The sequence below is a fragment of the Chiloscyllium punctatum genome, chromosome 2, assembly GCF_047496795.1.
Source record: "Chiloscyllium punctatum isolate Juve2018m chromosome 2, sChiPun1.3, whole genome shotgun sequence".
Taxonomy (NCBI): domain Eukaryota; kingdom Metazoa; phylum Chordata; class Chondrichthyes; order Orectolobiformes; family Hemiscylliidae; genus Chiloscyllium; species Chiloscyllium punctatum.
This window is the reverse complement of record NC_092740.1, coordinates 91,425,201-91,449,767: the sequence shown is the minus strand read 5'-3', so window position 1 is coordinate 91,449,767 and position 24,567 is coordinate 91,425,201. Positions and strand designations below refer to the sequence as shown.

At 39.3% G+C, this 24,567-nt stretch overlaps 1 protein-coding gene across 1 annotated transcript in view; it reads left to right on the top strand.

The window, feature by feature from the left end:
* LOC140492364 (uncharacterized) overlaps window positions 1-24,567 on the top strand; it is a 132,516-nt gene that overhangs the window by 38,613 nt on the left and 69,336 nt on the right. Inside the window, exons 4-7 of the mRNA XM_072591285.1 lie at window positions 7,490-7,575; window positions 11,067-11,222; window positions 16,619-16,668; window positions 17,860-18,010. Of these exons, the coding sequence (XP_072447386.1) occupies window positions 7,490-7,575; window positions 11,067-11,222; window positions 16,619-16,668; window positions 17,860-18,010 (443 nt within the window). The remainder of the gene's footprint in view (window positions 1-7,489; window positions 7,576-11,066; window positions 11,223-16,618; window positions 16,669-17,859; window positions 18,011-24,567) is intronic.

Here is a 24,567-nt window from a genome sequence, read left to right as displayed (position 1 = left end):
CAAGAGAACCAGCTGCTGGAGTAGTCAGACTCTGAGACAGTCTCATTTGAAACTCTCTGTTATCCGCTTTGAATACTGGTGAGGGTGATGGTTCCTCACAGTACTGCAGACCGAGCCAAATCAGTGGCACCACAGATGCTTAGTTACACAGATCGGGAGGTGGAAGAGTGAAAGAGCAGTACTGATAGTCAGTACTTTAGTTCTTTAGTCAGGAGAACATTGGTATTTCTGTGTCTGTGATTTCTATTTTTTTAATACTATTTCTTTCTTCTTTCATTATCAAATCATGGAAGGACTGTTATTCTAAACTTGTTATTTCTTTATTTTTCTACATTTTTCCCCAAGAATTTGTACTCCAGAATCTGTACCTCAGCATCTTTGTACCTAAGATGGTGTGGTGAGTGGTGACTTGTAAATTTTTCACCTACTGATGTGAGTATGTGTGATAATAAAGCTAATTTGATTCAAAATATCACTCCAGAATGTATGCTACCTCCCTGGTGCCAGGGTGAAGGATATCAGAAAATGGCTGCAGCACATTTTTCGGAGGGGGGTATGATGATACTATCACTTTAAAAAGGTTATTTTGTCCTGGGTTTTTTTTTAAGAGAAGTTGTAAAGGCAGAGGTGCTGAGAAATCTAGAGAGCTAGAAAGCTAAAACAGTTTAACAATGGAAGGGGAATGGCCAGTTCTCCCAGTTCAGGGTTTTCTAGTTTGTTGTAGCATCACAAGATGTGAGTACCTGAAGGGTTGGAAGCTTCAGTAAATGATTTCTAACTGTCTATCTCTGATATCTCTCGCTGTTGTTCCCTCCCAGATTGGATTTCTGCCTATAAGAATCTGTGTTTGAATTTACTTTATTGCCAAGGAATATGTTTATGGGATGTTACTGTATTGGAACAGTTAATTAGTTAAGTTGCTGTATCGGGTCAGTTAAGTTTTCCAGTAGTTAGGTTTAAATTCTGCTTTCTTTTCTTCGTGTTTCAACTGTAGTGTTTAAATAAAATTCTGCTTTATTTATAGCCAAGTGGTTTGAGTAGTTGCATCACACCTGGAACACCCACTTCACATCTGCCTTTAAATTAAGATAAACTTAGGGTCTGGGCAACCTTCTTAAAATATTTTGTTGGGGTCTGGCCTTGTCCATAAGAAGGGTGAGCAACTGGAAATTATGGGCCATATCAGTGCCAGTGACTTGGGTAAGAGGGATGAAGTCCTGAAAACTGTCTTTGAGCAGTTAGGAAGGAGATTGAAAAGCAGTACCTCCTAATTTGTAATTGTAAGATTACTTCCAGTCTTGCATGTTTCTGAGCATCGAAATAGGAGAATTGAACAACTGTTCACATGGCTGGTAATCTGGTGTAGGAGGAGGGGCACCAGATTTCTGAGGAAGGTCAGGTTGCATCTCTGCAGGACGAGGAATAAGTTCCTCATGGGGAGATTCTAGTAGGGCAGGGAACTTATGAGGGAGCTCAGATTCAAGAGAAGCACAGTTAGGAAAAAGAAGCAGAAAAATTGTAAGCTATAACAAAAGGCAGATGAGTCAATGGCGAACATCATGTAGAACGATAATGGAGAATAATGTGAATGTGGCTGAATTAAAGGTACTCTCTTTGTGCGTAGCATTCACAAAAAAGATGTGTTTTGAATGCACATATTGTAATTAATGAATGTGATTTTATTGCCATTATAGAGATGTCTCTTTAGCTTCATCAAGTTTGGAAAGTGAACAATCAAGGTATTCTACATTTAGAGGAATAGATGAAAAGGAGGTATGTCAATGCACCCAATTAAGGATGACATCAGTAAAAGAGGATCCTTGATCAAAGTGTCACACTGTCAAATCAGTTTGGGAGGAATTAAGAAACAGCATGGAGAAGCTGACATTGTTTATAGAACACCAAACTATAACATTAATGTTGAGCAAGCTTTGAATCAGTAAGTTAGAGATGCACATTATGTGAGTAATACAATAATAATGGTTATCTTTAGTTTACATAGAGACTAATCAGCACTAATATTGTGCAGAATGAATTCCTGGAGTATGTACAGGATGGTTTCTGGGACAGTTTGTTGAGGAGCCAATTCAGGATCAGGCTATTCTGGATTTGGTATTGTGTGATGAGGAAAGGCTAATTAATAACCCTGCTGTAAAACAACCGTTTGGAAATAGTGAAGTATGAATATTACATTGTTTATCCTGAAGCTTGGATCTTAAATCTGAGCAAAGAAAACCAAGGGTATGAAGGGCCAGTTGGCTAGGTTGGATTGGGAAAAGAACTAATAGTAGACAGGCAATACTATAAGGTCTACAATAGATATACGTCCTTCTCAGGCACAGATTCTGAAAGAGCAAGCTGATTAGCCATGGTTAATACAGGAAGTCAAAAATCTATTAAATCAATGGAAGTGACTTATAAGATTGTCAGAAATAGTGGTAAGCTTAAGATTTGGGAGCAATTTATGACCCAGCAAAGGAAGGAAAAAAATTAAAAAGGTCAGGCATAAAAAATATGAATCTAAGCCAGTGAAGAAAATAAAGATGAACTGTAAAAAGCATCCATCAATGTGCAAAGAAAAAGATTAGCAATGATAAATGTGGACCCATTACAGATGGGGAGAGGAGAATATATCATGGAGAGCAGAGAAGTGGCAGAGAAACTAAACAATTCCTTTGCATCTGTGCAGGAAATCTCCCAGAAATACTAGGCAACCAAGCGACATGTAAAACCGAAGAGCTAAAAATATGTAATATTAATAAAAAGGTAGTACTTGAATAATTTGCTGGATTGAAGGTAGATAAATCTGATACATCAGGTGCGTTTATTGCAGAGTGTCAATGGAAATCATAGTGGAGATAGTGGATGCATTGGTGATTATCTTTTGTAATTCTATATATTCCAGAAAGGTTCTTGCTGACTGAAGGCAACAATTTAACCCCCCTGTTGAAAAAGGGAGAAAGAGATTGAATGGAGAACTATAGACCTATTAGCTTGATATCAGCAATAGGATAAACATCAGAATTTAGAAAAAAAATGTAAAAGTAGGCAGAGTTGACACAGATTTATGAAATTGTATTTGACAAACATGTTAAAGTTCTTTTTTGAGGATGTAATTTGCAGCTTAGATATAGGAGAACCAATGGATGTGGTGTATTTAAATTTTCGGAAGGCTTTGATAAGGTCCAACATAGGAGGTTAGTGAAGTAAGTAGAGCACATGAAATTGAAAAAGGTGATGGATAAATTAGTATTGAGAACTGCTTAATAGACAAAAACAAAAAAGTAAGAATAAATGGGTTTTTTCTCAGGACTAACAAATACTGAAGGGGAAATGCTAGGTCCATGACTATTCACAATCTACATTGTGATGTAGGGACCGGGCATGATATTTCCAAACTTGATGATGACACAAAGCTGGGTGGAAATACAAGTTGTAAGCAAGATTCCAGGAGGCTTCAAGAGGATTGGAATGGGCTTGAATGTGGCAGTTGGAGTATAAAGTAAATAAATGTGAAAATATTCATTTTGGTGGATAAAACAGAAATGCAGAGCATTTCGAAAATGGACAGATGCTGGGAACTGTGGGTGTCCAAAGGGATCTGGCATCTTTGCCCATGAGCCATTTCAAGCTAGGATTCAACAAACAATTAAGGCAAATAGTATGAGGTTATTCCTTTCAAGACAGTTTGAATATCAAAGTAAAGATGTCTGGTTGCGGTTATATGGACCCTTGGTAAGACGACACCTGGAATATTGTGTCCAGTTTTGGAAGGAAGTAAGTACTTGCCATAGAAGGAGTGCAATGGGGATTCATCAGATTAACCCCTAGGATGGCAAATTTGTTTTATGGGGAGAGATTGGGAAAACGGAGTCTCTAGAATTTTGAAGAATGAGAGGTGATCTTATTGAAACATACAAAGTTCTTATATTAGCAGAAGAAAATGTGGATACAGACAGGATATTTCTATTTGCTCGTGACTTGAGAACAAGGGGACATAATCTCAGGATTGATGAAGCTATTTAACACTGAGATACAGCATCAGGATTTAAACTGCAAGATATGTGTTTGTGACATTTCTGAGGTATTACTTAAACTCTATAGAAGAAAATCATATCACAGTTATCAAAAATTTTAAAGCTAGTGTTTAAATGTAACTTTTATTTCTTAAAAATATTTTATGATATTGCTATTTAAAAGGTAGGTGTGTGGGCTTGGGGAATTGGGTTAGGACAGTTAATCGGAGGTCAAGACTGGGGAACTCTATATAAAACAGAATGCAGGAGCAAAAAGAAAACTATGGGAATGTATCCTGTGAATTTCAACTCCTGACCTTAGTTGAGGTTCCAAGCTGTGATCCTAGAGGATGGCCCAGTCCAGTGACCATTCAGTCTCTAAAGCCTGCAGATTCTTTAGGGAGATGGAATGCCAACAGCAGGGAAATGGATAACAGCAGAATGAGGTGGCGAACAGTCTTGCTGCTCCTGCTCCTGGTCCACTATCAATACTGTAGGGGATATTTTCTTTACTCTCGTTCTTGTCCTTGTCTTCCTTGGCTGCCAAATTTTCTGATGGCTGTAAAATTCAACTGTAGTTAGAGACAAAAAAAACCCTAATGCTAACCCATTCCTGAAGAAGGGTTATACCAGGCTGGCTGGCTTGCTGTGCTCCTCTAGCCTCCTGCTTATCTACTGTGAAATTCAATTAGTCAGGCTCCAACTTATGAAACAGAGAATATAATTGTTAATTTTTTTTAAACTTCCAAAGGACAATTCCTCTACTACTTGTGACAGATCTATCCAATTTCCCCTAGTTACGAAGGTAATAGTTACTTAGGAATGTCAGATGATTTAAAACCTGGTCTAATGCCTGGGTAATGTCACAACTGATCCCCTGCCACACCCCCAAATCCCAAGCCACCCCTCCATCCCTTCCAATTATCCTCTGACAACCTAACCAAAACCAGATCCCTGGCTCAACCTGTCTGCTCCAACCACCTAACTACCCTGATCCTTGATTATTCAACCAATTACCTCCCCAGCTGCTCATGTTATGCACCTACCTATTCATTCATGCAATCTTATTCATTAACACATTGCAAAACATTGCAGCCTTTAAGGAGTTACCCAAATACAGCAACTGATATTGTAGAAAGGTGGCATGTGATCCACAGTGATCCTTTTTGCAGGTCTTTCTGTGGATTCCTACATTGAGGGATTCCTTCTGTATCCTGCATTGAATATTTAGCATTTTTAAACATAACTAGGAGAGAACATAAGGCCGGATTTTCTGAAGATTGACAATTGCATACACAATGCACTCTGCACCTTCTTTGTTATGAAATGGGTGAGCTCCACATTTTTGACTGGAGATTCTGATCAGGGCTCTTTCAGAAATTGGAGCCACATGTCCATTCTGAGAGATACCCCATACAGAGTCTACGAAAGTTAAATGCTCACTTTTTCACAACAATCAGTTACCAGATTCTATCATTTAAAGGCTCCGCATCAGAGATGACAACTTTTGCAACCCCTTCTGAAAGGGTACATTTGTAAGCTAAGTGTGAGGTTCGTGTGTTAGGTAGGGCAAGCTGCCAAAGTGGATAGGGTGGCAGGGAGGTGAAGTGGTACCTGATTAGGGGTATTAAGGAATTCCGGATATGAATGCTGTCTGTACTTTAGACACTTTGGCTGGCTGACGTATTAAAAACGTTGGTGGCCAAAGTGACACAATTTGGTTTGGGATTCAACTCTGTTTAATTAACAAAATCTTCCATGTGAGTATTTCCCAAATTCCCACAGTATTTACTCGCTATCTAACTCTATCTGTCTGAGAAAGGATAATACCCACAGTGATCCATGTATTTGACCTGGGCCATTGGAATCTCCTTCCTCTCTGGGTAGGGCTGGCTGTCTCCATGAAGATAAGTCCTGCAGGCCAGGGCAGATCTTCCCCTGGATCACTACATGTTCTTCTGCCATATTCACAGATTACTGTGAGTCTTTTCTCTGAGTCCTTGCTGATTCTTCACTGAGGGCGCAATGTCCAGTGTATGCTTATCCCCACTTCACGGCTAAACTTCCAGAATGTTACATGACCTTTTGGCCAATGGGGTTGTGAGCTGGGTTCAAAGTGAACACTGTTGTAAAGTGAAGATATAAAGTGCACAAACTGAGGCAGTCAGGGTGACATTTTTTCAGTACACAGGCTGGTTATAACTAGCTCCCTCTGTACCTTTGTGACTTATTTGACCTTGGTTTCCACTGTTCTCTGTAGTCAAGAGCTGCTGGCTGATGTTAAAGTTCGTTTGGCCAATTTTTTATCAAGCCCGATGACATCACTGGTGGGTCAATATCGAATGTCCAGGTTTGGGCCTGTAGTCATGTGAATGCCAAGTAGGATGCCAAGTGATTGCCCGGGAGAAGGATGGCAGGTGGATAGGGTGCTGGAGACAGGGGATAAGGTACTGGGACACAATGTGGCCACTCCAGGTGAATGGAGTATTTAAGGCATGTTGTGGTGAGGGGACATTTTGGGTCCATAGGTAGAGGGGATGTGGGATGTGAGATATGGGATGTAGGATTGGGAGTGGTATTGCTAGATTCCAGGGTTGGGGGCTGGGTGAGATGGAGGGCTGCAGAGTACAGAATGGGGCGGTGAGGTATAGATAGTAATGCTGGATCCGGTGGTGGGAGGATGCATAGTGTCTGGGAGAAGGTGTATGGAGTCCTCAGTTATGAATGGACTTTGTCAGGTCAGGGTCCAAAGGGTTTAAATTGTTTGGGGAATGTTGTTGGGGGTGGGGGGGGGGGAGGGTGCTCTGAAGTAATTTGTTGTTCTGACCAATTGGTACTCTGAAGTTAGTCTCGCTGTTTAATAATCTAACCTTTCCTGAGTTGCTATTTACTTAACTTCAGCAGAACTCTGAATTTTCCAGTTTCAAACGTTATTTTCAGAGGATTCCAAGTGCAGGGGATTCCCCAGTGGAATCTTCAATTTCCGAGGCAATTCCCTCAGTCTGTTGTGATGGGAAATCTGCAGAGTGCTAACATGCAATTCTCATCTGCGCTGCAGAGTGATTACCTGACCATTGAAACATCCAGACCATAATTTTCTGTCAAATCAGCATCAGATACCATGGTTCTGATTGGCTAGGAAGGTTTGAGCCAATATTTATTTTTGATACAACATCTATTTATGCCTCAGTAGAGATTTTACAAATCTTGTTCCAGTTTTATTTTGTGGAGCAGTGCATTTCTGCCTCAGTCTCATGGATTGGTACTTAAATTTTAAACTCTTATCTGGAGCTCATAATAAACAGGAGCGTAGAAGATGCAATGGTTTCCAAAAATAATATGACATACAATCTGCAGGCATGCAGATTTTCCACATGAAAGCTCCAATACTTGTTTTGGATAGCATAAATTGTGTCTCTGAAAACTGCCATTAGAGTAAGTTTAAGAATAAAGTTATTATTTTATTTCTGTAGGTCAACAAATACAAATCGACCACGATCAGCTGATGACTGTCAGAAATTCAGAAAGGATACAGCCTTGCACAATGGCTCTTCAGCTGGTATGAGCTTACAAAAATGCTAATTCTAACTCCTTGTTGCTACTTTAGTATTTCCAGAGCTTCCCATGGGAAGCAAGGCAAGACAAGTGCTTGTTTGCATAATTAGAGAAAATTCCTAGGGCACTGATTTAATTTTCTGTGATCGTGCACAAAGGAGTACTGTTTCTGGTTGTGCTTTCAAAAGCTGGTGGGAGCTTTGTTCTTGGAAACTGTGGCAAGTTGGAAATATTCAGACAGTCAGTTATTACTATGGAAATGCATGTGGCCTCCTTTTTATTGCAAAATCCAGTGTGCTTTCAGATCTTGAACCAGAAGCGTAGAAGCCATGGATGGGCTGATCCCACAAACATCTATAATTGAACATAGTAATTGCACTTCCTTTCTACCCCTAAGTTTTGGCACAGTGGGTAGTCCAATGCTTGATGTTGCAATTGTACCAGCCTCCACCACATCCCCTGGCAGCTCATTCCATACACGTACCACCCTCTGCGTGAAAAAGTTTCCCCGTAGGTCTCTTATATATCTTTCCCCTCTCACCCTAAACCTATGCCTTCTAGTTGTGGACTCCCCGACCCCAGGGAAAAGACTTTGTCTATTTATCCTATCCATGCCCCTCATAATTTTGTACACCTCTATAAGGTCACCCCTCAGCCTCCAACGCTCCAGGGAAAACAGCCCCAGCCCGTTCAGCCTCTCCCTGTAGCTCAGATCCTCCAACCCTGGCAACATCCTTGTAAATCTTTTCTGAACCCTTTCAAGTTTCACAACATCTTTCCGATAGGAAGGAGACCAGAATTGCATGCAATATTGCAAATTGGCCTAACCAATGTCCTGTACAGCCGCAACATGACCTCCCAACTCCTGTACTCAATACTCTGATCGATAAAGGAAAGCATACCAAACGCCTTTTTCACTATCCTATCTACCTGCGACTCCACTTTCAAGGAGCTATGAACCTGCACTCCAAGGTTTCTTTGTTCAGCAACACTCCCTAGGACCTTACCATTAAGTGTATAAGTCCTGCTAAGATTTGCTTTCCCAAAATGCAGCACCTTGCATTTTTCTGAATTAAACTCCATTTAATAATTTCTTGTGTTGTCTATTTCAATACTGGAATGATATCTACTTCAACTTTCTTCAGACTTCCGTAAGCTTTCAGTTGGAAAGTGTGTACTCATTTAATCTCTTCAGTGTTACGTTCTTCTATTTGTTGTAAATGTATGAATCATACAGCAGAATTGCTGGAACAAAAATGTGTGTTGTTTATTTGAAGGTAAGAGCATATACATATTTGTAACTTTTCTCCTTTTAGGGAGTTATGGATGTAGGTTTGCTTGCTGAGCTGGAAGGTTCATTTTCATGAAAATGAACCTTCCAGCTCAGCGAGGAAACCTACATCCAGAACCTCATCCTGAGCTACAAATCTTCTCAAAACTCGCTAGGGAGTTATAAACAATATATCAAATGCATTCAAGACAAACCATAAAACGTAGGAGCAGAAGTGGACCATTTAGCCCATTCCGCTTTTCATGGCTTACCTGATAATCTTCAACACTAAATCCAGTTTCCTACCTTTTCTCCATAGTCCTTGATTATTAAAAATCTGCTATCTCAGTCTTGAACGTAATTAACTACCTAACCCAATAGCTTTCTGTGGTAAAGAGTTCCATAGATTCAATACATTCTGAGAGAAAACAATCCTCTTCATTTCTGTTTTAAAAGTGAGATTCTTTAATCTAAATTATGCCTTCTGGTCCGAGACTCTTTTCACATCTATCCTGTCAAGCTCTGTATGAATCTTGTATGTTTCAGTAAGGCCACCTTTCATTCTTCTATATTCCAATGAGTACAGGCCCAACCTGCTCAACCTCTCCTCATAAGACAGTTCTTCCATACGTGGTATCAATCTTCTGTGGATAACCTCCAATGCCAGTGGAATTTCCTTTGATAAGAGGACCAAAATTGTTCATGTATTCTTTCTTTGCTCTGGCTAGTGCCTTGTATAACAAAGCCTCCCTACTTTTATATTGAATTCAGTTTGATATAAATGTCAATATTCCATTTGTCTTCCCCATTACCTGCTGAACTTGAATTTTGTGATTTTTGCACCAGGAATCCCAAATCATCCTCCTGTAGCTTTCTGTAGCACTTCTCCATTTTAATAATATCAACTCTGTTCTTCCTGCCAAAATGTATAACCTCACATTTTCCTCCAGTGTTATTCCATTCGCTAAGATTATTCCAACCAGCATTCTTTGAGTTATCCTCCTTCCCACTTATTTTTGTCATCTCCAAACTTGGCTACAATACATTCATTTTCCTAATTCAAGTCATTCATATATAGTGCAAATAATTGTGGCTCCCCCAGCACTGAATCACTGTAACACTTCATAGTTACAGTTGCCATCCTTAAAATTCCCCTCTTATCCAAATCCTCTGACTTCTAATGGTTAACCAGTCCTCTATCTATGCTAATATACTGCCCCCAATGTCACAGGCTCCTATTAAGTAGGTTAATGTGAAGTACCTTAGCAAATGCCTTCTAAAGATCCAAATATATTCCAGTTACTGCTTCTCCTTTATCTTGTTTATTCCATCCCCAAAGAATTCTAATAAATTTGTCAGGCATCATACCCCCTTCATGAAACTATGCTGACTTTGCTTGATCATATTATGTATTTCTAAATGCTCTATTATATCCATTGTAATGGACTTCCCAATAACTGACGTTAAGGTAACTAGCTTTTGGTTACCTTTGTTTTTGTCTCCTTCCCATTTTGAATGCAGGCATTATCTTGGCGGTTTTCTAATCCTCTGGGACTTTTCCAGAATCTGTCTCTGTAGCTACTTTAAAGGCTCCTTACTGAATGAAAGATATACTCAGCAAAAAGAGAGTGAATGAAGATTCATCAACTGATCCTTGGGATATTGGAATTGCTCAGTGAGGAGAAATTGAGGAGTCTGTATCAATATTCTTCAGAGTCTAGAAGAATGAGAGGTGATCTCATTCAGTACACAACATTTTTACAGGTCTCTACAGGGTAGATACAGAAAGGGTATCTTTGCCTGGGAGCCTAAAACTAAGAGGACAAACTCAGATCAAGAAGTAGGCTGTTTCGGACTGAGGTGAGAAAGTATTTCTTCAGTAACAGGCTGTTGAATCTTTGGAATTCTCTACTCTGGAAGGCTGCAGAGGCTGAGTCATTGAGTATATTCAAGACAGAGATGGATAGATTTCTGATATTAAAGTTATTGAGTGATGTGGAGATGCTGTAAGAAAATGGTATTCAATTAGATCCAGTTGAATGGTGGAACTGGCTTCGGGGGCTGAATGGCCTACTTCTGCTGCTATTTCCTATATTGCAAGGAAGAATATTCAAGAAAGCTGGTATTGTATGGTGTGGCATAACTGTGAAAGTTATTTTTGGGAATTTGAAGTAATTGCTTTATTAAAAAAGGGTAAAGCAATGTCTTTCTCTCTATGCCTTTAGGGCTGACAACAACGAACAAGGTGTCATCCAGGCAGCTGACTAAACGGCCTGTAAGTGCTAAGGTTCTAAATAGCAAACAAGTGCCACAAGAAACATCAAGATCCAAAACAGTGCTTCAAAATCCAGCAGTGACTTCATTGGCAACAATGAAATCGTGTAAGTTTAAAACAGTGAACACTTCCTTCAAATGCAGTTTAACTTTTGAATTTTGCAATGAATATTCAGGTCCTATCTATTAAAATTTTAAGTAAATTTTCAGGGTGAATTATTAATGGCATATAATCATAATCGATTAAAGTATTTTATGTATTAGGGCATGCTGCGGAAAATGATTTTTAGGCACATTTTGGTGTTTCCTTTCTCACTTTTTTCTCTTATAAACGTTTCACTGCTTTTACTGGCACGCACCGTGAGAGAGATCTCTAAGGCCCCTTTGAAAATGAATCTGGGAAGATTGGTATGGGGAACAAGGAAATGACAAAGAGTTAAAAAGATATTTTGTGCCAATCTTTATTAAAAGTAGACATTTTGAACATCCCATTAACAGTAAAGAATATAAGGGGAGAAATTTAGTATCATCACCATCACTGTGAAGTAGTAATAGACAAACTATTAGGGCTAAGGCAGATAAACCCCCTGACCCTGATGGCTTGCATTCTAGGATCCTAAAAGAAGTAGCTACAGCGATAGCAGATGCGTTGGTTGTAATTTTCCAAAAAAAACCCTTTGGAATTGGAGAACTACTGGAGGATTAGAAAACTGCCAAAATGCCCCCATTTTCCAATAAGAAAGCAAGGCAAAAAGTGGTAACTATAGGCTGATTAGTCTAACTCAATTGTTGGAAAAATTCTAGAATCAATTATTAAAGGAACAATAACAGAACATTTAGGAAGTTAAAGTCTAATCAAGCAGAGTCAACATGGCTTTGTGAAAAGAAGATCATGTCTGACTAATTTATTACAGTTTTTCAAGGAAGTATGGATAGAGGGGTACCAGTAGCTGGGTTGTACTTGGACTTGTGGAAAGCTTTTGACAAGGTACCTGGCAAAAGGTTAAGTCATGAGATAAGAGCCCATGATGTTGGAGGTAGTATATTGGCATGGATAGAGAATTGGCCCATGGGCAGGAAACAGTGGGGGGGATAAGGGGTTCTTTTTCAGGTTGGTGACCTGCATTTAGTGAGTTTCCACTGGGATAAGTACTGGAACTGCAACTGTTTACAATAGATATTAATGACGTGGAGGAAGGAACCAAATGTACTGCAGCTAAATTTGCACATGATACAAAAATATTTGGAAATGCCACCTGTGAGAGGGATACAAACTGTTTATGAGAGATATGAAAGGTTGAGTAGGTGGGCAAAAAGTTGGCAAATTGAGTATAATATGGGAAAATGTGAAGTTGTTTAATTTTGAAGGAAGATTTAAAAAAACAGAATATTATTTAAATGGAGAAAAATGCAGAAAAACAAAACATAAAGGATCTTGGGTATATTTGTGCACGAAAAACACAGGAAGCTAACACAAGGTGCAGCAACTAATCAGAAAAACTAACGGAGATCTCATTCCAAGGTGGTTGGAGTATAAGAGTAAGGAAGAACAGCTTGATTAACAATAGAAAGATAAAAGTGACTCATTGCAGCTCCACATAAGAAAGGAAATTTTAAAACATGAGGAAGACTTGAGTGAAATGGGTACTGAGGTCAAGCAAGTATATCTGGCAATTTGGTTCCAAGTGGGAATTTGATGCAAAGAGGGTAAAAGGCACTTGAAGTAAGTTTTGTTGTAGTAAATAAAATGTGCTGAGTGGGGAGTATGGTGAAAAGAAGAGGTGCTATTTCTGTTGACTGTTTTTCTAAACTTCAATTGTTCTACACTTTTCAGTAGGTTCATTGGTTGATAAGAAACCACTCTCTGAGGCTAACTTAATTGCTGTGTATTTGAAAAGTATTTATTTTTTGGAGAAGTATTAAGAAGTAGCTTTACTTTGATTTAATGGAGAAACACCAAAACTAGAGGAAACTTGGGGGCAAGTATAATAATGTAATATAAGTTACCCAAAGCAGGAAAAAAATTAATGTAAACGAAGTAAAGTTAAGACATGACAGCACAGCTCAGTCAAGTGGAATATGTAACCTGTAATTTGTAGGATGTCATGAACCCTACCGGTGCCCTGGACGAACTGTGCAGAAAGTTGAGTTCCAGGTTTCAGAGCTGGAGCAATGGCTGGAGTCACAGTGGTCCATCTGCAAAGCTGAGTGTTATGTCATTGCCAAGTTCAGAGAGGTGATCACAGCACAGCTTAAGGGCCTGGAGGCAGAAAAGGTATGGGTGACTACAAGGCAGTCCAAGAGAAACAGGACACCCTAGGGGTCCTGCTCACAAATCTATTTTCAGTTTTAGATGCTGATGAGGGTGCTATTCCTCAAGCGAGTGCAGTCAGTGTGTGGTTTATGACACCACGAGCAGCTTGGCTGTAGCAGAGGGGAAGGCAAACAGTAGTGATAGGGGATTCATTCAGTAAGGGAACAGACCAGTGGTTCTGAGAATGTAGCTGTCATTCCAAGTTAGTATGTTGTTTTCCTGGTGCCAGCACAGAGTAACTGTCGGACATTCTTCTGGAGGAGGGTGAAAAGCCAGAGGCCATGGTCCACATTTGTATTTAAAGCTTAGGTAAGGTAGGGATGTGGTTCTGCAATCAGAATTTGGGGATCCAGGTAGAAAATTAGCGAGCAGGACCTAAAATGTAGTCATCTCAAGATTGCACTCCATGCCATGTGTAAATGAGTGCAGAAATAGGAAGATAAGTTATGTGAATTCGTGGCTGGAAAGCTGGTGTGTGACGGTAGCCGTTAGATTTGAAGGATACTGGGACTGACTCTGGGGAAGATGGCACCGGTACAAGCTGATCATGTTGCACCTGAGCAGAGCTGGTACTGTTCCTTGTGGGAAGTTTTTCATTAATGCTGTCGAGAGGGCTTTGACACTGAAACAGAGAGAGAATGTCTGAGAAGAGGTTTCACAAAATACTTGGACAGATAGCACCAGGGTAAAGGATGGTAAGTTAATAGATAAAGTCATAGTGAGGGAGAAGTAATTAAGTCAAAATCAGGATTACTGTGCATGTATGTAACAGTGTGCAGTATAGTAAATAAAACTGCAATGTTTTTGGCACAAATTGCTATTTAGAATTAAGGTGTTGCAATAATAAGACAGGCCTAGCTCAAAGAATCGCCAGACTGGGTGTTCATTATTCTTAGGTACACATTGTTTAGAAAAGACAGGAATGGAAGATGGATGGCTGTATTGGTAAGGAGGGCATTGCAGTGCTGGAGGAAAAAGGCTATTCCAGAAGGTTGAGAAGAATCAGTTTGGCTAGAGCTAAGTAACCAAAAAAAGCAACAATTCCATTGTTCAGTGTTGTCTATAAACCAACAACTAATAAGAAGGATTAGTGGAGGAACAAATCTGCAGGGAGATTAGAGACATGGCAACATTTTACAGTAGTTATATGGCAGACTTCAATTATCCAAATATAGACTGGGCTACGGGTAGAGTGAGGGGAAAATATTTCCAGTTTATGTTCAGGAGAATTTCCTTTGCAGTGTGTCCAGACCAACAAGATAAAACTAATAGTGAACTTTGGAAAGGAGGTGGGCCAGTTGGATCAAGTTTCAGTTGGGGAGTTTTTGGGTGTAGTGATCATTATATCATAAAGTTCAAGATAGTAGTAGTGAATTACATTAGACAATCCAGAATATGAATAATCAGTTGGTGGGGAAGCGACTTTATTGGGGCAAGAATGGAGCTGGGCCAGATAGATTGGAATGAAAGGTAGGTGGGAAATCTGTAACTGTGCAATGGACTATCTTCAAAAAGAAACAATCAAGGTATGTTCCCTCAAAAAGGACAAGCCAATCCATTGCTCCTTGGATGAAAAATGAAGAGACATTAGTGAAAATAAAGAAGAAAGTGTGCTTCTGGCAGGTGTCAGGTAGAAAATACAAATTGATAACCAAGAGAAATACAAGAAGGAAAGTGAAAAAGCATATTAGGGAAGCAAGGAGGAATAATGCAAAAAGACCGACAGGCAACGTGTAGGGCAACCCCAAAGTATTATAGACTTCTAACTAGTGAAAGAGTGAGAAATGGGGGACCAAAAAGAGGGTTAAAGCAAGCAGATAAGCTAAGGTATTAAATGAATTCTGCCACTAGAGTGGTTCATAAGTGAAGAAGGTAGAGGTGTTGGATAGGCTTAAAGTACTTAAGGTTAACAAGGGGACAGAACTGGATGAGATGCATCTAAGGATATTAAAGGAGTGAGAGTGGACTGCCTGTGTGATCATCGTTATCATTTCTAACATGGCAATTGGTACAAGTTGTGCCAGCAATCATTGGGAGTGGACCCCTTTTATTTTTCAACAGAGCTATGTTTTGCAGCTCGTTTATTTTAATTAAACATACATAATATTTAGTTTACCAACCTCGCATGTTTTATGTTAATAGTCAACTTATGGTTTCACAATTTGTGTTGGTGGCTAAAGCACAGCATGGATTTAAACTCTCCGTGATTCCTGTAATTGCTTGATATATTACCAATGCATAGGCAGAAAATGTAAATGATTCGTAAGTGAGCATTTATGATTTGAGTGATGGCACTATGGTATTCTTTTTATAAGTTTCAGACAAAGTGGTTAAGGAATAGTGCAATTTTCTGTTGGGCCATTTAATCTCATCATTGTTGTTTAAAATACAAATTTATTCCTATGTTTGAATTTTAATTGTGGTTTGTTTTCACAAGTTGGAAGCAATATTTAAAGCCATCACACCGTGCCTGGTATTTCATTGTACAACACGTGAGATCTTTGAAGAGTCAATATCCAACTTGTAGCTGGAGACCACCCCACCCCATTTCTTCACTTCTATACTTTTCCAGCTAGGCCATAAAATTTAGCCTGCCCACTGGTGACCATCTGTGCACGTTAGTCATATTTTGGTGTGTTCAGCATATTATCCAGGTTAATATGTTTGACAATCTAATAGATCATTAATTATGAAATATGGTGAGTGGTTGATTGATTTTGGCACCTGCCCACTTCGTGTATAGTAGGGGTCACCCTGAAAGTATGGTGGTGGGCTAGCCGCCTATTTTACATGTTCCCACCCACCTGCCAAAGGAGCCATTTCAAATCCACCTTTGTATTTTTGCATTTTGTGCCCTTAGATATAAAATCAAAGAATACTTTTTGATGATTTTATATCTATTTGTGCTGCTGTCTATAATGACTTGTTTCTGCATGCTGAAATCCTTTTTCTCCTATTTTGGATCTCTCAACTTCAGGTGTATTTTCTTTCCTCTTTGTTACATGTGAGATATTCTGCATCACAATTCATACATTAAATTGTCCCTGCTACCTGTCTTTCCAGCCTTCCAGCTATTCATGTTTGTCCACAGTTTTTCATAATCATCAAATGGTGCTCCCGTATATATTCTCGATTTTCTTATACTTTATTAATTACAAAATGGTGTGAAATGTATTGTTTTGTTCTTAGGTGAAGTCAGTGAAAGTTTGAACAATGCCTTGCAGCCCTGTGACAAACTGGCAAGTATTTTATCCTCATTTATATTGCATTACAAACTTAGAATGCCAAAGCTTCAGGAAATGTTTATTTGAGCCACAAGTATTTGTCAGTTTCACATCCATTTTGTGCTGAGTTAGCTGACCTCACTCCAGGGTAAAGGTTGTCCTTGGCACATCTTTAAGGAAGAGCATTCTGATTCTTGTCTGGTGATGTCTGTTCCAAATTCCCTAAGTGAAAATATTGAGAAGGCGTTGGCTACTTAGAGACTTGAAAACAAAATTTACTCTATTGCAGGATGAGGCAGTACCATTTTTCAAATTGGGTATTAAACAGAGGCCTCGATTGTCCCCTCAAGTGGATGTGAACATCCAATGATATTGTTTGAAGGGTAGGGAATTTCTCCCTCATATTTTTCCCAGTAATATCCAAAAAGCAATAACTAAGCCAGATTATATGATCAGTTGTAACTCCTAAACCAGATTCTGATCATTATCACCTTGCTGTTTATGGATTCTTACGGTGCACAAATTAATTTTTATGTTTATTATATTACAATGTTAAGAAATACTTAATTGATTATGAAGTATTTGGGATGGCCTGTGGTCATGAAATACACTATATAAAGGCAAGTGTTCCTTTTTGTTAATGTAGGATTAGGTGTGGCTATAAAGTAGTGCTTTATGACTGTGTGCCAAATGGCTCCTGAAATGGAGATAAACTGAGCATCGTTCTTCGGCCATCATTTGCATTTCTTTCTTGTTGTTTGCAGAGAAGCCTTATGAAAATCTAACAACTGATAACTTCCTTGTTATTTTGGCTTTAAATGATACAGGAGTGGGTAAAAGAAAGAAATGCAAAAGTAGGTGGAGTTTTATCGGTAACTTGCCTCACAAACCATTCCACGATCTATTTTCTGCATTGTTTGACAGCACTAGTGGGAAAATGGATCACCCATCAATGAAAATATTCAAAGGCCTTGAATTATGAAAGCCATATGGGTTACTGTCTTACATATATGAATTCTTTAAAATTTGATCTCCTTTCAAGCAGTGTGATTTCATTGGAAAAGTAGTTCAAATTGCCCTCGTTGTTTTCTACGCACATTGAAGACAGCTATATCATTTGTCCACTAGATGGTATTGTGTGTTTCTATTGCGCAGAGTATCAAACACTAATGATCACGATCTTTTGTTTGTGTTATCTTAACATAGATTGGTCAAGGGGCTGATGATAATTTACTATGGCTTTATCTTCCTGATGAGATCTGGATTCGGATTTTCACCCTCTTATCACACCAGGACCTCTGTCAAGTTGCCCAAGTCTGTCACTGCTTCTATCGCCTGGCAAATGATGAAGCGTTATGTGAGTTTTCATTTAACAAGTAAATTATCTCATAGCTATCTTAAAAAAGTGATTATTTTTGAGAGTGCTTTCATTTGTTGCACTATTTAAAATCTATTTTCTTCCTAAAATAATCAACAAATTAGTGAAATCTGACTGAAAGATTTTTTAGAAGATAATAAATGCTGGTAATCTGAAATAAAAGCGGAAAATACACAGATTGTCCAGATAATTGGTCAAAATCTGAAAGAGTTAATTTCAAATACTGATTCTATTGGGTAGATATAGATTTTGAATGATGTGACAGGATCACATGCTGTACTCTGCATGGTGTTGAGCACTTGAGGATTGCCATTCCTCCCATCCAAGTGAGTAGTGAATATTCTCTTAGTCTCGGAATAAGTCTTGTAAAACGTGGATAGGTTATTTTTTCAGGTCAGGTGAAGTCGCTATTTCAAATTATCTTACAACTACTATGTTGTTGTATCTGCTTCAATTAATCTTCTAGTAATTAATGGCTTTGATGATATTGATACAGGGATTTGGCTGCATCTAATCCCCCAGTGCCAAGAATACAAAATGAGGCTTGATTGAAAATCCCATATTTTGAAACAATGGTGCCCAAAGTGAAACATTGCTAGAGTGACAACTCTTTCTCTTGGATCCATTTTTCTATTGCTCTGATGTATTTAAATAAGATAAAGGTAGCAAGTGCTTGCAATTTCTACTTTTGGTCCTTTAAAGGCCTGGTTGATTTGATATTTTGAGAAGGCTACAGTAAAAGCAATACCTTTAAGAAAATTATGAATAAATTACTTCTTGAAACATTATTTTCATATCGTGGTTCTATGCCCCTGTGTACTGGATAAATAATTGACTTGGATGTGGGACCATGTTGTAATATTTACAAGTTTGCAGATGATAGAAACTTGTTGGAAATGGGAGTTGTGAGGAGGTTGCAGAGAGGATTCAAAGGGATTCAGACAGGCTGAGTGGGCATGAGCAGGATAGATGGAATATAATGTTGGTAAGTGTGGGATTATCCTCTCTGGTAGGAGAAATGAAGGTGCAGAATATTTCTTGATGGAGTGAGATTATAAAGTGTTGAAGTCCAACGAAATCTAGCTGACCTTGTTCATAAGTCATTGAAAGCTAGCATAAAGGTAGGTGCAGCAAGCAATTTGGAAGGCATGGTATGTGAGCCTTTATTAGAAGAAGTCTTGCTTCAGTTGTGTAGAACACTGATGAAACCACATCCAGGATTATTCAGGGACCTTTCCCTCAGAAAGTTGCCCATGGGGGGAGGGGTGGGGGGGAATGCAGTAAATATTGACCAGTCTGATTCTTGATGTAGTGAAACTGTTTATTGAGGAACTATTGAAGAGACTGAGCCTTTATTTTCTGAAGTTTAGAAGAATGAGAGGTAATCTCACGAAATGTGCAAAGATTTTTAAAGGGATATACAGTGCAGTTTCAGAAAGGATGTTTCCCACGCTTGAGATTCAAGAACCAGAAGCCACAGTTTCAGAATCAAATAAATATTAGGATTGAGATAAAAGGAATTCCTTTACTCAGACACTGAGTCTATAAAATTCTCTACACCAAAGGGATATGAAGCCCAATCATTTAAGTAAATTAAAGAGAGATATTGATGGATTACTACTATCAAGGGACATGGGAATTGCATTGTTATATGCCGTTCACGTAGATTATCAGGCCTGCTGTAGAATGGCAGATCAGGTATGAGTGGCCTGTTCCTGTTCCTACATTCTTTCAGGTGCATGTAAATGCTGTAGTTTGTATGGAAGATATGAGACACCAAGGTCAATGGGTGAAAGGAGATAGGTTAGTATGGAGAAATGAAGAGCCACAGGGTGCTCGGGTTGAAAGGGAGTGGGCTTGTGGAGTTTAAGGGTTGTTGAAGTGGGTGAGGAGTATGAAGCAGTTTTCTGTTGAAATAAAAGTACTAAAACTGGACAAGGTCCCAGTGGATCCAGTCAGCCCTTTAAACTGCTCACTTCCACACCTGGTAGACCCTGCTACTGCCTCATGCAAAATCATTTGTATTTATATAATTCAAGAAGGGCTGCCATATTTTATGAAATAATTTGGTCTTTCGGTGCCCCATATTTGTAAGGAAGTCAAGGGGAATACATTCCATAATTAATCTGTGCCAATTTGAAAGTCCAGGGGGGCCCTCAGCCACTCAGTTTAACAAAATATTTTTCCTTGCACAGAAAGAGAGAATAGAAAATAGTCTCTTCCCGTGCATATCTAGGGAGGGTAAGTTTGAAAAGCCCAAAAGGAGAGATACAGGGTCCACTTTAATTTCCATTCCTAAAATTTCAGTCAGGGCACTTGCTACTTTAGTCCAGTATCTACGGATCTTATGACCGGTCCATAGGCAATGTATAAGAGTGCCCACTTCTATTTTACATTTGGGACACATTGGAGCTGCTCCTGCCTTAAGTTTTGCCAATCGATCCGGTGCTATATGGGCCCTATGAAGTATATTCAGCTGGATAGACTGAGTTCTGTTGCAGATGGTGATTGTTCTGGCGTTTTCCCAAATATCATTCCACGTTTCTATAGAGATTTCTAGTCCCAAATCCTGATCCCATGTTTTAAGCAGATTGTCCATATCTCCCGATACTTCATCATGTGGTAAATGATAAATAGTACTGACGGAAGATACCCCCATTGGTCGTAGCACTCGACATTCTCGATCTGATTTATAAAGACTATCTAATAACGTAGTCTTCTTCTGTATATAATCTCGAATGTGGAAGTATCGAAAGAGGTCTCCATTAGGTAATCCGAATTTCTGACGCGGCTGTTCAAAAGACATCAGGACCCCTTCTTTAAATAGGTCCCCTAAACATGAGATACCCCTGGATCTCCAGAGTTTAAAAGTGGCATCTGTAAACCCCGGTTGGAATCCCCATGCTCCCACTATCGGCGCATTGGGGGATGTTTTATGTGAGTTGCCCTCATTTTGCCGCATCGTATTCCAAGCTTTAATTGTGTTTAGTATTATAGGGTTTTTACAGTGATCCGTAATGATTTTCTTCTTGTCTGAAAATAAAAGGTTAATAAGTGGGCATTTTACTTGAGAAGCCTCAATGTCCAGCCAGATTGATCGCAGATCAGATGACCCAATCAGCTATGTAACTTAATAGTGAACTTAACTGATATTTCCTAAAATCTGGGAAGTCCAATCCTCCCCTTGCCTGTGGAAGTTGTAGCTTCTTCAGCTTAATGAAGGGCTGTCTATGATTCCAGATAAAGGAACCCAACCAGCCATATAATTTACGTAGAGCCATCCTCAGCAGCATCACCGGAAGCATTCTCATAGGATATAGGAGATGGGGCAGGACATTCATTTTAATTAGTGCTATTCTACCCAGCCAGGAAATTGGAAGGTCTCCCTATCGCTGGAGGTCCTGCCTTATCCTTTCCAGTAAATGCACAAAATTAGCCTTATATAACTGACCAAATACTGGGGTAATAAAAATACCTAAATATAAGAAACCCTCCAGGGCCCACCGAAAGGGAAAGTGTGATTCGTCCACTAAGTGGGGTATCATAGCAAGGCCACCCATTGGCATAGCCTTCGACTTTGAGAAATTAATCTTCTCGCCTGAGAATGCACTAAATAACCTGAGAATGCAATAACTTGGATTGAGCGAGGCACTGACATCAGAGGATTACTGAGGCATAGAAGAACATCATCTGCATAAAGGGTAATTTTATGTTTATCTGTACCAATCCTTGGGCCATTATATTAGGATCAGCCCGTATAGCTTCTGCTAGTGGTTCAATTATTAGCGTAACTAACAATGGCGAGAGAGGACATCCCTGACGGCAGCCCCTACCCACACTGAAGCTATCCAAACCTAATCCATTGGTAACCACAACTGCTTTGGGATCACTATACAATGTTGAGACCCATTTGGTAAACACCTTACCAACGCCAAACCTTTCCAATGTGTAAAACAAATATGACCATTCAACCCTATCGAATGCCTTTTCCGCGTCTAATGAGATTACTACTCCTGGTATCTTTCCCTGATGGCAGGCTTGAATCATATTCAAAACCCTTCTAAAATTATTGGATGATCTATGGCCCTTAATAAACCCCGTTTGATCCTCCTTTATAATATGTGGCAGTACCCTTTCTAGTCTCAATGTTAAAGTTTTAGAAAGGATTTTAAAATCTACATTTAGCAAGGATATTGGTCTGTATGACGCGCAATCTTCTGGGTCCTTTCCTTTTTTAAGGATGAGAGATATTTGCCTCTTTTAAAGAAGGCAGGAGACAGCCCTGACTGTATGCATAGTTATACATGTCCATAAGTGGACCAGCCAATATTCCTGTAAATTCTTTATAGAATTCAGCTTGAAAACCATCTGGGCCCGGTGCCTTACCGCTCTGAAGTTGCCTGATTGCGTCAAGTATTTCTTGGACTGTTAGGGGAACATTCAAGACCGATACCTGTTCCGGAGTTAGGTCCGGAAAAGTCAAATTTTTAAAAAATGATTGCATCCTCCTAGTCCTGTCTTCACAATCCTGCGATTTATATAAATCAGAATAAAATTTTCTAAAGATTGCGTTAATCCTTTTATGATCATGAGTCAAAATATCTGTACTTTCCTTGTTAGACGTGATAGTTTGAGGGGCCTTCTTTTTTCCTTGCAAGAAATGCTAAGTATCTACCTGGTTTGTCGCCAAATTCATATAACCTTTGTTTTGCAAATAATATTTCTCTCTTAGCCGTTTGGGTAAGCGTGGTGTTTAGAGCTGTGCTAAGGGCCGTAATCCTTTGCAATTTGATAATAGAAAGTCTGTCAGCGTATGCAGTTTTAGCTGCTTTTAAGCGAGCTTCGAGCAGATGCTGTTGTTCTCCCTTTAATTTTTTCTGGGTCGCTGAGTATGAGATGATCAAACCTTGCACGTAAGCGTTGATGGTCTCCCACATCATTGATGGATTGCTAGCTGTACCTAAATTAATTTATAAAAAAGTTTTAAATTCTTGAGAGAAGTACTTTACAAATTTACTATCTTTCATTAGGAAGGGGTCCATACGCCAATGCCGAGGGGATGTCCCATTGTTCCTCGCCTTGATTTCCATATATATAGCAGCGTGATCGGAAATTGCTATACTACCCATTTTACAGGATGATATGGAATTTTAAAAAATCAAGAGGGCAAAAAAAATATCAATTCTGGTATGACATTTATGTGGATTGGAGTAAAAAGAAAAATCTCTGCCCTGTGGATGAAGACATCTCCATACATCTACTAATCCTAATTCTTTGTTCAAATCCACCAGTTGTCTAGATCTGGGAGATACTCATGCAGTACTCTTGGGAATCCTATCTATTTCGGATCCATAATACAATTACAGTCTCCCCCTATAATTGTATGACGAGCACCGAGAGCTATCAGTTTTGAGAAGGCTTCCGTTATAAATTTAAAAGGATGTGCCGGGGGACAGTACAAATTTAAAATCCCATATTCCTCTCCATTTATAAGGGCTTTAATCAGAATATATCGTCCAGATTCGTCTTTTATCTGATTTAAGATTTTGAAAGGGAAATTCTTCCGAATAAAAATAACAACGCCAAAGGCCTGATCAAATCCACCCTGTCGTAATTTCAAGTGTTCTTTATCCAGTAAGTGTGTCTCCTGTAGGAGAGCTATATCAACCCTTTCTTTCTTGAGATTTGATAATATTTTCTTCCTTTTGACTGGCGAATTACTCCCCTTGACATTCCAGGTGCACCACTTAACCGACTGATCAACCATAATCGTCCGGGCAAATCCGAGACCCCTCGGGAGGGGAAACCCTATCCAGAACATCCCGAGCATAGCGCATATAAAATTCACAAAAATAAAGGCTCTCTAATACACTCACTACAGTATAATAAAAAACTATTTCTAAATAAAAATAAATAAAACGCATTTAACTGGAGATTTTCCCCCTTGTTCCCAGGGGGTATCACTTCCTTTCCAAAGGTCCATCGTATCCTCGCCCAACCAGTGCCCCACCCTTGACCCAGGCGCTCCTCAATAGGATGAGGAAAATTCAAATATACTACAGAGCTAGAGTTAACAGTGAGCACCCTACCCCCCCTCCCCACCCACACCAACACCTGAATATATTTGGTAATGTTAATACCATGTATAAACACACATATATATATATATAAACTATAAAATTACAACCTCAACAAGTAATAATTAAATATAATAATACAAAATAACAAGGGAAAACAACCCCGCTCCTAGAGACAGACAACAGTTTCCTCATTTCCCCTTCCCCCCCCCCCCACCTCACCCCAGTTTCAAACTTTCAGCTCAGCACTGTCCCCATGACTTGTCGTACCTGCCTATCTTCTTTTCCACCTATCCAGTCCACCCCCCTCCCTGACCTATCACCTTCATCCCCTCCCCCACTCACCTATTGTACTCTATGCTACTTTCTCCCCACCCCCACCCTCCTCTCATTTATCTCTCCAAACTCTGCCTGTATTCCTGATGAAGGGCTTTTGCCCGAAACATCAATTTTACTGCT